Source organism: Neodiprion lecontei, chromosome 5 (assembly GCF_021901455.1).
Source record: "Neodiprion lecontei isolate iyNeoLeco1 chromosome 5, iyNeoLeco1.1, whole genome shotgun sequence".
In the NCBI taxonomy this organism is placed as follows: Eukaryota; Metazoa; Arthropoda; class Insecta; order Hymenoptera; family Diprionidae; genus Neodiprion; species Neodiprion lecontei.
The window spans coordinates 20,488,396-20,503,233 of record NC_060264.1 but is presented as its reverse complement, the minus strand read 5'-3'; the positions used below and the strand labels follow the sequence as shown (position 1 = coordinate 20,503,233).

The 14,838-nt window shown below is 38.3% G+C and overlaps 1 protein-coding gene across 2 annotated transcripts in view; it reads left to right on the top strand.

Annotated features, from left to right (window-relative positions):
- The window catches only part of LOC107226398 (alpha-1D adrenergic receptor), a 145,467-nt gene that overhangs the window by 17,077 nt on the left and 113,552 nt on the right, over positions 1 to 14,838 (top strand). For both annotated transcript variants that reach the window (XM_046742110.1, XM_046742109.1), the window contains exons 2-3: positions 6,706 to 7,332; positions 8,420 to 8,714. In XM_046742110.1, coding sequence (XP_046598066.1) covers positions 6,997 to 7,332; positions 8,420 to 8,714 — 631 coding nt within the window. In that variant the 5' untranslated portion in view covers positions 6,706 to 6,996. The remainder of the gene's footprint in view (positions 1 to 6,705; positions 7,333 to 8,419; positions 8,715 to 14,838) is intronic.

Here is a 14,838-nt window from a genome sequence, read left to right as displayed (position 1 = left end):
AGGCGCGCTATTTAAGCTATTATAAGCTTGAAATCCGCTGAAACGATTTCAAGACCCTGAAATGAGGTGAATCAATAGCGAAATTCACTGGAATTCACGTGTATTTGAGTTTCTCAACTCACTTCATGGCAATCTTTTGACGATCCCGAAATTTATTAAGAATTATTCATTGCCAACCTAAAATTGTTTAACGTGGGTGCAAATTTTTTTTAAATTATTCAAGGCTCTCGATTGGATACTCGTAAAAAAATATACAATTTTCCTCCATCGTATGCTTGAGACTCAAAAGACCTGAAAATACCGCATGCTTTTTTTAAGCCATCAATATCCTGGTGACTTTTGCTACTTTTTAGAATTAATAGTTGAGAGTAATTGAAATGCCAGACCATTCTGAGCCAAACGTGGCTGTCAACGGATGAGCTTTCAGCCACGCGTTTGGTATAATTGCAAGCGCCTGCGGAACAAATTTCTGTGACGATCAGAGTTCCCTTCGAATTCTCAAATTCCCGTACCTTTGATGTATCTGATGTTCGTCAGTTACGCATCAACGGTGATAAAAGCGAATGACAGAACAAATGCCTCGTTCTCGTTTCCTGTTTTGATTGAATTTTGCATCAAGCTTTGATGACATATCAATTTTGCATGAAGTAGTTGAAAATTTATTATTGGAATACCATTTCATCCGAATTCGAGTATTTTGAACAATTTAGAAAATATTTTTGGTGGTAGTTTTTCAGCTTGCAAATTCTTTGAACCGATTCTAGCCATTTTGTATAATTTTCACACTGAACTTAGACTTTGGTAATATTTTCAGCGATTTTCCGTACTTGCGAAACTTTTTATAGAATTTCTTTACAACTTTAAACGATTGTACATTTATCTTCGGACTATTTTTGCTGTTTCCAACCGTTATCAGAGTTATTTCGGGGCTCGTTCGGTCATTTTGTGTAAATTATTACCCATGTTTGAACAATTCGAGTTACCTATGAAATTACAAAATGTCGATCATGCCACATTAAGTTATACCCGGAATTGTCACCTGGCATGCATTTGTAGAATTCCTCTCACGCGCACCTCGAATAATACAGACACGAAGGTTGACTCCGAGGTGTGAAACGTTCATGTTGGCCTGACATTGACTGATGTTCGGTCTCAATTTATATTTCTCTTACCGCCGGGAACCGCATTGTCAGCTCGAAATAGGTTTAAACTAAGTGGAATTTTTCGCAACACGCGTTACGCGCACCAGCTGTTTATATTTTACGTACAAGCTCTCCATAGACGGGATTAAAAAAAGAATATTGTAGATACACCGAAGAAAGACGCGTAGAAAAAAAAAAAAAAAAAATTTGAACCATAACAAAAACTAATTTCGAAACCCTGATCATGAATCAAATGATTAAACACGACGTCGAGGAAAAAACAGCGATCGGTTCTGTGTCAGAATTAATTTTGAATAATAATTGCTAAAAATTTTAGTATCATGATCCTGTTGTTGATTCTCGATTTTATCCAATCCGTTTCAATCCCCATAATTTGTATGTTCCCCATCTTCTATCTTCAAAAATAATATAAAAAATATGCTAGCTTCTCATATATCAATATGAATTTGGACAACAATATGGCGGAGAGTTGGCGATCAGCTGATCGTGTTTTAACTCATTTGTACGATTACTAGGGCACGAAAAGCCTCGTGCAGGCTGTCAGACTTTCATTTTGCAGTATCGAGTAGAAGCAGAATGACATATGGGGTTGAAAATTTTGTTTTAAAACAAATACTCGATTGGGTGGCCGACTTTTACCCACAAGATGGCGGCTGGTGATACTAAGTAACTTCATCATTGTATAGTTCACGGAGCTCGGAATAAAATGGTGAGAGCAATCACCGCGGGGATGAAGACATACGACGTAAAGGGTACGAGGTGGCACGAGGCTCTCTGATTGGTTGCGCCATCTCGGAAGTTGCACATGTGGTGCCGCCTGGCGGCAAATGTTAGCGTCCTTAACCTAAAAGATCACCGATGTAGTTAGCCAAGTTGCGTACAATTGGTATAGCATCTTATTTTGCTCACCAGATAGCACCACGAGCGGAACTTCCAATATGGCGTTGAACCGATTTCCCCTTACGTCACGTCCTGCGCCTATGCTCTCACCTTATGCGCCTTCCATTCTATTCCTAGATCCATGATACAGTTTCCCTAGATACCTGTGTTACCGTAGTCTCAAAATTATCAAGATGAAAAAATGAATTTCGATGAAGAAAAAAAGATGATATATTTTTCTTTTAACAAGTCCGAATCGGATAGTTATATTTCTGTGCAACCGATGAGCGTTTATTTGATTGCTCAAACGCGTCCGCTGATTTATTACACCTGTGTGTGGATCCTCGCGTGCGAATACAGCTGTACATTCGCAAACTCGATTCGTCATCACCCGTGTGTGCTTAGAGTACATTACGGGTATGAGAAAATCTCAACTTTATTACTCGCGATACACGTGCCCGTCTATATGGTCTTCTTTACATCTGTATGATACGATGTGAGCTTAACGAAAACCACATTCGTTCATTTATTTACTATATTAAGTAAAGGATCGTTAAAATATTTTGACAGCTCATTAAACACGTTTTTTTCCCCCTTCTTTCAAGTAGGCTGCACGCTATCATTTCCTCACCGCTTTTACGTCTACAATAAATTAATGTAAACTAGTCGGTATGTATATAGATGAGTGGAATTCTTTTTTCTTGCATACGTTTACCAGATGGCTCACACTTTTTTTTTTATCGATGATCAATGAACTATTTTTGATGCCGGTAGAGAATTTTTATATTTTTCTCATAGCAACGTTTTCGATATGATTTTCGCAAGGTGCGTAAGAGTGATATTAATCTTTCTCTTGATGGAATTTTTGATAATCTTGTTCTGTTCAACTCTCACTAACATAAGTCAGATTCAGCTAATTTTGAATTCTAAAAATTTGATGAAAAACAGTTTCTCGTAATCGTCGGCGTTGGAGTTAAATGTTTCGAGGACATCGCTTCAATGTTTCCGTTTACATTTCTCTTCATGAACTGAGATTACGGGTCGAATCACACCAGTGAGTCAATTCCAAGAAGGATATCCTGCACCCTGAACTTCAGGTCACGTACGCGGAAAAACTGAGGGTCATAAAATTGTAACAACGTAATGCGGAAGCAAGGATAGTAAAAGCAGAGCTGTAGCACCATTAGCAACCGAGCAGCAGCAAGGAGCGGGGCCGGTGAAATCGAATCGAGGGGATAGCTACTCGTAGAATAGTTGGAGCAGCATTGCTTAAAATACCATGAAATACTTGAAAAATTCCATGAAATTATACGTGTTTTTTAAACGATACGAGATGTTGTAATATGCGTATAAAATCGCGTGAATTGCTTCCAAAATGATCATCAGATAGTATGAAATTATAGTTTTGGAATTGTCACTATTACTACTATCAACACTTGACTAATATTATCACTGTCACTATTACGATAATTTTCATTTCACTATTACTATCACGATTGAAACTATTGCTCTTATTGCTACGACTACCACTATTAACACTTGACCAATGTTATCATTATCACAACTATTGCCACTATTGCCACTTCACTATTACTATCACTTTCACAACTATTGATAGTATTACCATTTCCATATTGTTATCACTATCACAACTATTGCCAGTATTAGCACCACTACCACTATTAACACTCGTCTAATATTATCACCATTACTATTATCACTGTTTTCATTTCACTATTATTATCACTATCGCAACTATTTCCACGACTACCGTTATTCACTCTTGACTACTGTTATCATTATCACAACCAGTACCACTTAACTATTACTATCACTGTCACAACTATTGCCATTATTGCCACTTCACTATTACTATAACTATCACAACTATTGCTACTACTACCGTTCCCCTATTATTATCACCATCACAACTATTGCCAGTATTAGCACCACTACCACTATTAACACTCGTCTAATATTATCACCGTTACTATTATCACTGTTTTCATTTCACTATTATTATCACTATCGCAACTATTGTCACGACTACCGTTATTCACACCTGACTAATGTTATCATTATCGCAACTATTGCCACTCAACTATTACTATCACTGTCACAACTATTGCCGCTATTGCTACTTCACTATTACTATTACTATCACTATCACAACTATTGCTACTACTATCATTTCACTATTATTACTACTATTGCCATCGTTGCTACTATTGCTACTATTAGATACTGTGAGATGTGAGTGAATTCCGGGCACTATTCAATGGTTTAAAATCCTGTGAAATGTTTGTGAAGTTTATGAAATGCATGTAACAGACCATGAAAACTAAGTGAAATATAGAATTCTTATATGGGATACCGCCTTGAACCGAGTACGTGCTTCCGTTTTGAACAACGTGACGCCATGAAACGAAGAGAGCGTAGATTTGTTATTCACATTTAGTTCCTCCACCCGTTTCTTTCGTTTTTGTTTATTTATTTACACATATATTTTTTGTCCGTTTTTCTTCGGTGATAAAAAGAAAAACATAAATTGCTGTCGTGAATTATCACCGCAAAGTGTAAGTGGGTGCAGGTATACAATATATATATATATATCTATACATGGATGTGTATTATACATTATATACCTGTTTTAAGGGTGGTGGTAACGCGTAGCAAGGTAAACATGGAGCGATAAATTTTCGCCGGTGAAACCGCAGCTCTCGTCTTAGCGGCCAGCATCGCGACAGATGTTGTGTACGATAAAAGATAAGAAATGAAACCCTAGGGGAATGAAATAGGTGTACCATGTATAATATGAAGTTGTCACTGAGCTGCGGGAATAAAACGAGAAATATGACGGTGATGAATGAAACACCACACTATACTATGTTTCACTCCGACGATATCCGGTGTGTTTTATATTTTTATTCTTACTATTTTTTTCCCCCTACACGTTTCAAATAGAATATTAGTTCAATAGTTATTTTGAAGACAACTAATTCATTGATTGTAAAATTTGTTACACGTCATTTCAATTTTAATACAAACTTAACTGAGACTCAAGTTTTTGTAAAATATTTTCGGATTTTGGCTTCCCAGTGTCGATGAATTTTCTTACTCGCGTACAGCCAAAAGTTTAATGAAAATTTCTGCAGTCACGTTTCCATGAATTGCGGAACCGTAGGTGTCGTTGTAATGTCCACAAAGAAACGTTGGTCGTGATCTTCAAATCGTTCGTTGATCGTGATCTTGAAAACGTCGAGAGGGAATTCATCGCTCGAGGCGAAACTCTGCGGGAGTTGATTTTCTGGCAAGTGTCGACGGGAAAAGGGTGATTCGAGATAAGATCTAGAATGTTTTCCGAACTGTTATATGTACAGTGGGCTAGGTCGGTTTGACGGATGAAGCTTTCAGGATTGAGAGTGAGCCGATGTTAACACAAGTAGGTTACCATCTGGGAATCGTGTTACCAGTGCGGAGAGCCGGGCGTTTAACGGTTCTCGAAATAAGTCGGTCGAGAAGATGTTATACACTTGGTGAAGGGTCGTTCCATCTCTCTTTATTTTTCGGTTCATTAATTAGAAGCATGCCGAATTTTATGCGTTCGGTGAAATTGCGCAACAAACATGCAAAAGTGGTTTTGGGTTTTTTTGTAACATGTGTATCATGAATTCCACTTTCCGTGCCCGTGAAACGTGTGAGAAGTGGCGCTTTTTCTCTTTCATACAGACTAGTTAGATTTTTGGGGGCAGAGTTGAAGTTCTGAATTTGAAAAGTTACGAAAGCGACTGATTTCAATTATTTGGTTGCGAAACTTGGAGTAAAGAAGTCGAACTTTTACGAAACAACAAAGTTTCGATTAGCTGGAAACTCCTCGGGTCAAAGTTCCGAAACGCAGGATTCCAAAAATCCAAGTCCCAATAGAGCAAAATTCCGACAGATAAAGTTTTGACGTAGTAAAGTCCCGAAAATTGAAACATTCTCACACAGCGTAGGTTACTCAACGAGTGGGCGTAAGGAATGAGAAAAACCAAAAACTAGAATAACTATGATTCCGCATATAAAAATATCGAAATCCAAAACAATGAAAGATCAAAGTGGTCAAATTTTACCAACCCAGAAATTAACGGTACTGAAAATCTTCGATCACTCAGAACTTTGATGATTCAGATTTCAAAATTTCCTCATATTCTCACTTTCGGAACTTTGACTAGTCGTAGTTATGCCCTTTCGCCATTTTGTTGTTTTGGAATTTGGGACTTTGAAATGGAATAAATTCTACAAATTTACTATTGCAATTTCTTAGAATCTATGCCATTTTTTGATTTCTGCCTCAAATAAAAATGCTTGTAGTGTTTTTGTTCAGAATTGTGTCTAGAATGGGGCTCTTAAGCCCTTTTTCACGATCGGACACGTGGACTTCGATATTTGGAGATTCATACGTGAATGTCGAAATAGACCCAGACACCCTCGTAACCTTTAAATCCCCGCTGATTTTAATGTATATTCCAATAACCCAAATTTCTATTATATGACTATAGTTTGGCCAAGCGACGGCCTAAAGTTTAATAGATTCCCCATTGAAATGGGTTTAATAATATCTTGAATTTTCAAAAGCTCCCGACCTAATTGACCTGATAAACTGCGTTGCTCTAATTTTCAGCTGACGTAGATCAAGAGTGGAAAATAAGAACCGCAACGAGTATTGACGAATCATGCGATGAGGATGGCGGCATCGAGGGAGAATACGAAGCCCGTTGAGGAGCTTGCAAGAGTCGGTAATAAAGCGTGGCAGTGTAGCCGGGAAAGGAAAATGCGAAATGAAGCTACCGCAAGGGAGGTAAATATTGTTTGAAATAAAGAAAGGCTTGGGCAGCTGGAGCAGAGGATCGGGCATAAGGATGCGCTGGTTGAGAAGAGCCACTGGCAACAATGTGACATTGTTGAGACAAAGATGTTGATGAGCGGTGGGAATCTATCGACCAGTTTAACGAGCAACTTAACCACGGTGCTTCGGCATGTGACCAGCTGCAACGACACTCCCTTCAACGGTTGCCTGTCCGGCTGCAGTCTCGGACAGGGTGCTGCCGATTCAAGTACCTCCCTATGGGCGCCGTATGATCACTTTTGCACCGTTGAATACGACTCGGCCCTGTTATGCAGACCATGCGACTACCTCGACTGTGACGTCAACGTATCCCTCGTCCTCAGCGGCCTCGAAAACGTCGAGGGAATGTTCCTTACCCAGTTCCCCATGCTCAGAGACTGCAACTCCACGGTACTTGAAGAGGTTAGTATTCGTTGTGTTCCAGGATTTTGTCGCATGATTGACATTTCGACCTGTTTCATCCACTTGTTGGTTTCTTCCATTTCCAAGCGTTTCCATTTTCAAATCATTTCGTGATCATGTTGTTGAACTGGTGCCGTGAGATGCAGGAATTCTTAAACTTTTCATGCGTTCTCTTAGTAGTATTCTTCTTTTCATTCGGATACCGAAAAGTGGTCTTCTTCGGATTGTTTTTATCTTCAGAACCTTCTCGAAAAACTTTCTCAATTTCTTATAGCTGTGTATCTTCTATTAAGCTTGCTTCTTCATCGGCTTCTTCGACTTTCTCTTATCTTCAAAATATACTCGAACAACTTCATCTACACATTATAGCCGTACCTTTCATTTCATCTGGTTCTTTACCTTTTGTTGTCTTTTTTTGTAATTTTTAAAATCTAATTCTGTTACACAAATTTACACTGTCAGTTTCATTTGCTTTTTCGATATCTTCAATTTGTCTCCATTTTCAAAACCCTCCGCAACAACTTCCTTGCCTTTTTATAGTTTTATCTTCCATTTCACCTGATTTTAAATATTCTCCTTTAGCTTCTTCTTTACTTTTAAAACCTTCCAAAGTAAATTTTGCTACCTACAATCACATCTTCTACTTCATCTGCTTCTTAATTACTTCCTTCAGCTTTTCCTTGTACTTAAAATCTGCTGAAACATATTTTTCTGCTTCTCACAACCTTGTAACATTTTTCTTAATCTGCTTCTTTAATTCCTTCAACATCTTTTCACCTTTCAACCCTTGCGAGACAACTTTTGTCACTTGAAGTTACATAATTTATTGCACCTATGACTTCATCATCTTTTTATCCGCCAAAGCTTCGAAAACGCGTCTCTCTCTTCTTTCCAACTTAACCATCAATTTAATTTGCTTCTTCATCTTCGTTTTCAGATTTTCAACCTCTCCAAAGCCTTTCAAAACAACTCTTCCCACGTCTATAAGTCATCGTTTCCTATCATCATCTTCAACGTTTCCGGTTCCTTCTTCATCGCCGACTTTCAAACACATTTCATACATCTAACAACCCGTTCGCTTCAACAGCTGCTCGAGTGCTCAGCGACGAACGATCCGACGGTCTCTGACATACCGGTGACGTGTACGCGTCGCTTACAGCGTCCATCCTGGAGCGTCAAAGGCAAACGGTTCGACTGGACTTTCCTCTTCGTCGCGGTTTTCATAGTCGCTGGTGGCTTGGGCAACATCCTTGTCTGCCTGGCCGTTGGCCTGGATCGACGACTCCATAACGTCACAAACTACTTCCTCCTCTCGCTCGCGGTTGCTGATCTCCTCGTCAGCCTCTTCGTCATGCCGCTCGGCGCCATTCCCGGGTTTTTGGGTGAGTCCTTAAATTTTTTTTTTGCCAGTGTCCATCCTTTCCAGATAAATGCGGGACAGGCAGAAGTTTTTCCGCGGCCTCGTGGAGCTTTTGTGAATACTCGTGGCGACCCTTCTTCCCCCTTTTCACCAAGTATCCGCTCTGACAAGTATACAACATACAATACACAATGCAACGACATTAATCACAGTTTTCTCAGAGACTGCAGCAGCCCCCGCCCCCCCACCCCTCCTCCATTTTTTACGCTTATGAGTTGATCTTCTCGCGCCCTCTGAAGAGCTCCCCTTTTATCAAACTCCCACCCATGGGTTCTTTTGATAACCTGCTTTGCCCCTCGTTGCTCCGCTAGAAACTCCCCTGAATTCACCGTTCATCACAACGGCGTAAAAACACAGCCCGAACAAAACTGAGCGAACGAGTTTGTCCATGGTCAGGAGGCATATCATTAAAACCTCTTGGTTAATGGACGGGTGCCTGAAATTCATATTATATAAGCTTGGGAAACATAATTCGTTAAGAAAGAAAGGGGACAAGCATATAAATTTGAATTTTTTCTCCCTCATTTACGTATCTTTCTTAACTGGTAGCGAAAAGAAGAAAATTATCGTCCGTCGAGACCTTAATCCTACACTCTGTAGCGATAATGATAATTCGACACACTCTTGGATTTGGTTGTCAATCTAATATTTATTTTTTCCCGAGCGAGAAACGATTTGAAACAAGCGTCTTTAGGCTGATCGTGAGCCAGCCTTTGAATTTCCCGTTTTCACACTGCAGGTTCCAAATTCACAAAAAAAAAAAAAAATATGTATTAATATCCAATTCAAATTTCGAACTACACACTCAGATCCGCGATTAACGATTTAAAAGCTTTCAGGCACCATATTACATGAAAGTATGACGATAATTCAAATTTTGAACCACTATAATGGATCCACCATTACAAATTTAGGAAAAAGGATCTTGGGTTCATTATCGGCAACCCATAAAACCTTCATCTACAAATTCTAGCCAGAATCCGAATATTTCTATTTTTTTTTTTCCACCACATGTCCAATCTTACCTCAGATTCATGATCAGCCACCAAAAAAACCTGACAGTACCAATTATCACTCAAATCTTTTCATCTGTTCCCAAGATAACATCGTTTTTATTTGATTTTTTGGAATACCGGTCTCTACATAATTCAAAAGGTACGGTACCAATCTAAGTCAAAACCCGATCAGATCTAAGTTTGGAAAATCCACGTCGATCGAGATCAAAATCATCTTTTCGTGTCCTAACTTTTAGGTAATACCACGTTGGAAAAAAATAATCCGATGTCAATTTGGTTTCAACATTTTTATTGTTTCACTTTTCTGCCACTGTAACGATCGATAATCGGTGTAATTTGTGTTAAAAATATGGACTGCGTGCGAAGGGTTGTTTTTCCGAGATTAGGGATGACGGACCGAAGGGTCAGGTTAGCTGGTGACACTCGCATTACGAGTGATTGATTACAGTCATCCGCTGCTCTGTTCGAATGCATTCACCCGTGCCTCGTTGAATCGGTATTTAATTACGAACAATCGCGTTATAAAACGACCGCAAAAACTTCCCTGTGAAAAATGTTGACCTCCCCTCGTTCGTATCGCAGCGTGTATCATGCCCCGAACTCAAAATTGGTTTACAGAGCTTAATCCAGTTTCCAACACTTCTACTCTGTAATACACATATTAAAGGGAACAGCGCCCTGCAAGCTTTGAACCGAGTTGCAAAGTTGTTATTAGATGGGTGAATGGTGCATCGTGATCCTGCGCTGTTTCTCGGTAATACGGACATGTATCCCGTGTAACAGCTCGTTACCTAAAACTTGATAATCAAACATTATTAATCTAGGAGGTTGTCGGCTTTGCCACAGAGCCAGTCATACTTTTTTATCCACTCTCCTTCACCCCGTACTTTCGCGCGGCTATGCTACAAGTTCTATACGACGGATTGTACGACTGTTGGCATAATGGTGTAAGGACCTTGGTACCTTAACCAAGAGATGTGATCAGTTTGTACATATATTGGTGTGTATCAGGTTTGGAAGTCTGTGGATAATTAGGGGGGGAGCACTCTGAATGGGAAGGAGGGTGATGAGAACTAGGATGAGGGTAATAAGAATGAGGAAGTTGAGGATCAGGATAAGGATAATGAGGTTGGAATCTTGAAGATGAGGGTAATCAAGACGAGTATCGTGAAAACAGGATGAAGACGATGTGAATTTCGTAAAGAATGACGAAAATCAAGGATGAGGGTAAAGTGGAGGACAGTGAGGATGATAAGGGTTGTAAGAATGGCGAGGGAAAAACATGGCGATGATAAGGTTGAACATCAGGCTGACTAAGGCAAGCTCGTGATGAAAAAAAGAATGAATTCGGTGAATGGAAAGTTGAGATAACGAGGATAAGGATGATGAAGATGATGCGAATGATTGGAGAAAGCACAAGAATGACGAGGTTCAACATGCTGAGGATGAGGAAGTTGAAGTTTACATTCGCAATGATGAAAATAAACGTGAAAATTGCGGGTTTGAACACGACGATGAAAAACGAGGGCGGGAACCAAAATGACGAAGTTGACGATGATAATGACCCTCGAAACAGTGATAAAATAAAGAATAAAGTTGAGTTTGAACGTGTGTGGAAAAATCGAAAATTCTTTTAGGGTGACGCAAAATCAAAACGTCTTAAGGCGTTGAAATCAAACGGACAATAATAATAGAAAAAAATAAAACAAACAATACTTGTGAATCGAGTCTTGGATTCTGAATTGAAGGTTGCAAATGACGATTTCCAGTTCTAATCGTAAGAACGATAAATCAACAATTCTATAAACCGATTCATTCTGTGCGGTTTGATAATTCAAAGCTCACGTGAATTTTGTGACAAAGCTGTTCCAAAAACGCGTCTCAGAATTTTGGGTGAAATATTCTTGTTCTTTATTTGCCTGTGAACGTGTACTTTTGAATTACACGTTTTTGATATATTTTTTTTTTTTTCTTGATCTTTTTCGCCTCATCTGGAAAACGATTCAGAATTCTCTCGTTTTTATCATTTCCTCGCGATTTTAATCTCGTTATGTAAATATTCCAGATACCTGTGTAATTTCCAGAGTGAAGAGTGTTTTCGCACATTAGGAAATCCTTTTTCGTTTTGCACCGCGATACGTAGAACAAGGTACGAAAAATTTTGAGCATTAATTAACCCGAGCCTATATTATATGTACGTGCAGCTGTATGGCTGGGAACATACTTTTACTCCGTATTTGCGTTAAAGCCTCGTGTAATATACATATTTTATACCCGCGCAATTATATCATGTATCTTGAAAGTGCTTAAATCGAATCGTGCAGCTTTCACTCCGCTCATTGCTGGAATATTTTTAATTAGTCGGTATATCTTCACTCGAGTTTCGTATACCCGATTCATTTGATCATATGCGTCAGTGAATCAGCACAGAAATAGAAATGTCACGCGTTATTCAATGAGAGAGTGAATTGATCAACGATTATAGAATTACCAGTCAGCTGAATCGAATATTCATAATTCTGGAATAATTATTTTTAGTCGATAAAATCATCCGCAAGTTTGACAATGATTGAACGAAATGATTCGAATAGTAGCACAGAGTGAATACAGAATGAGTGGAAACCAATCGGAAACGATCATTCCTTTATACGTACAAATGACTAGAAATAACAAAATCGAGAAGTATAAATGAACTTTAAAGAAGTGAATCAAAACATTCAAAAATTCATGGATCGATATATTGATTTACTTTAAGTTCCCAAAATTGAGTGTAGATCTCTCAATTGAAAAAGTTAGACCTAATATGGATTTGTTTTCTCTTCTTGAGACGTATCGGTGCAAACTACATGCAATACAATTTTCGGTTCTTGGACGATTATTTCACTCCGTCAAAATAAAAAAATAAAAATAAAAAAACACATATAACATAACATAAAATGTTCTTCAGATATTTTTCCGTTTCCGTATCGAAGTGAATAATTTATGATATCGTGTCTCGAACCTGCGAAGTAGAATTTTGAGAATTTTTTTTTTTCATACTTCTTTCTTTCGTTTCCTACGAGCCGATGATTTTTAGTATCATTTATTTCTCTAATCGTATTCGGAAAAAATAGCCTTACCGTTTATCTTGTTATTCGAAATCGCGGCTTATTTCCCATCCGGATTTTCAACTTTAGATATTTTTGAGGTCCCAAGTCGTACCGAACCAAAAATTTCATTTGCATCGAGATGCGAGATCGTCCAATTGCTTCGGTTTACCTGAGTGGTCAGTCGTAAAATTTGATTGTCCATGAAGCGCTGAAGCCGGCTGAAGGAACACCGGAAACTGAATGTCGCCTATGCAGCGAGCAGCAGACAAGAGTGGATTACGCCACAGTGAATGGCATTAAAGATGCACTAAACTTACAGTCCGGTCAAAAAGCTACGAAGAAGGAAATATATAACAAAAGTTTCGCAGTAGAACTGAAGTTCGTCGAGATTAATTTATTTTAAACGATATTCCCCAAAAACTATTCAAATAACTATAAACACGAGTTACGATGGCATAATTATTGATGACTTTGAACGATTCCTAGCATCAAATTATTTCTACAATTAAGAAACCGCATCGTCTGAACGATTTTAATAAAGCGGAGCTCATTTTGATCCGGAATGAATTCTCCACAAATCACAAAAGTGATATTTTATATTTTACTTCCAAGTCGGTAAAAAAAAAAAAAACAAAATGAAATTATTATCAACCACGAATAGTAAACCAATGCCTTAACAAATACTACAACGTTAATTAAAATTCATTGACGAATAAAATTAGCCCAAGTTAATTAAAATCGGTCAACCGGTGGGATTTTTGTTGTTGTTTTGGAAACGATTCGTTGATGAGATATCTCCAAGTTCGTCAGTAATCGTGCCATTTTAGCCAAAATTTATAGTTCGTTAATTTTTTCAGTGTCGAAGTGATATCGTTTCAAGTAAATTGACGTCAGTTGCATTTTCGAACCTTCGACGTATCGTATTTTTTCCCTTAAAGCTCTTTGACGGGACTGTACGTTTGATACACGAATCCTTGAATGGGGGATCGTCAAAGGGGCGGCTTTAACCACCCAAGAAGACAAAGGCTCCCTCTGGAATTGTTCCGTGATATGCCGAAACAGGTCTGGAGATATTTGTCGTTAGCAATCTTGTTCCGCAAAGCCACGTATTGAATACATGCGGGATGACGGTATTCAAACGTGGCAGAGTAAGGCAGAAAATACACAGTCGTCGAGTTAATGACGCGTCGCGAGGAATCCTCGAGAGAATTTAAAGAGACGGAGAGCTAGGCTCACAATTAGAGGAAGAAAGAGACAGTGATGAACAGATGACGAAGCGGAGAATGTTCCGTACAACGATTACAATTCGTCAGGCTCATCTCGATGCTCGTTTACCCCAATATTATACTTTGCTGTAAATTTTCTTCCCGTAGAAATTAATTTGCCGAAAATTAATCCACTTATCGAGCATTCGGCAGAAAGATGACAATGAAAAGACAACAATGAAAATTTGACCAATCTCGTTGGAATATTTAATCAAACGAATCTAATAATCTTGAAACCTTGATAACAATGGCCTGAATTTTATTGCAAAGTTGGGAATATTTTTAAATGTTGTTTGTAGATGCTAAAAAACGGAGGAAAAATGTGTCAACGTAACTCGTGAAAGGGATGTAAAAATAATCTGAACTTTGTGGGTGAAAATGAACTGAGATTGGACGAAATTGTCATAGAATTGAATCATCTAAAGTTTTGCTAAGGATGGTTTTAAACTGTCAAATATACAAAGAAACGGTCAATAATCGTATAATAAAAATTGTAATATCCGATCAAAGATATTTAAAAGTGGCAGAGACGGCGAAAACTTATTTTGTGAATGAGTCGTCTAGCATGATATAAAAAATATCAATGATGACAGGCGAATAATCAAACATAATTTCAAGTGATGGAAAATATTTAAAAACAATCCACTGTAATCAAGAATTGACACAAACGGTAAAAAATATCTGAAAATGAACCGTATTAAGAATACAATTTTGAA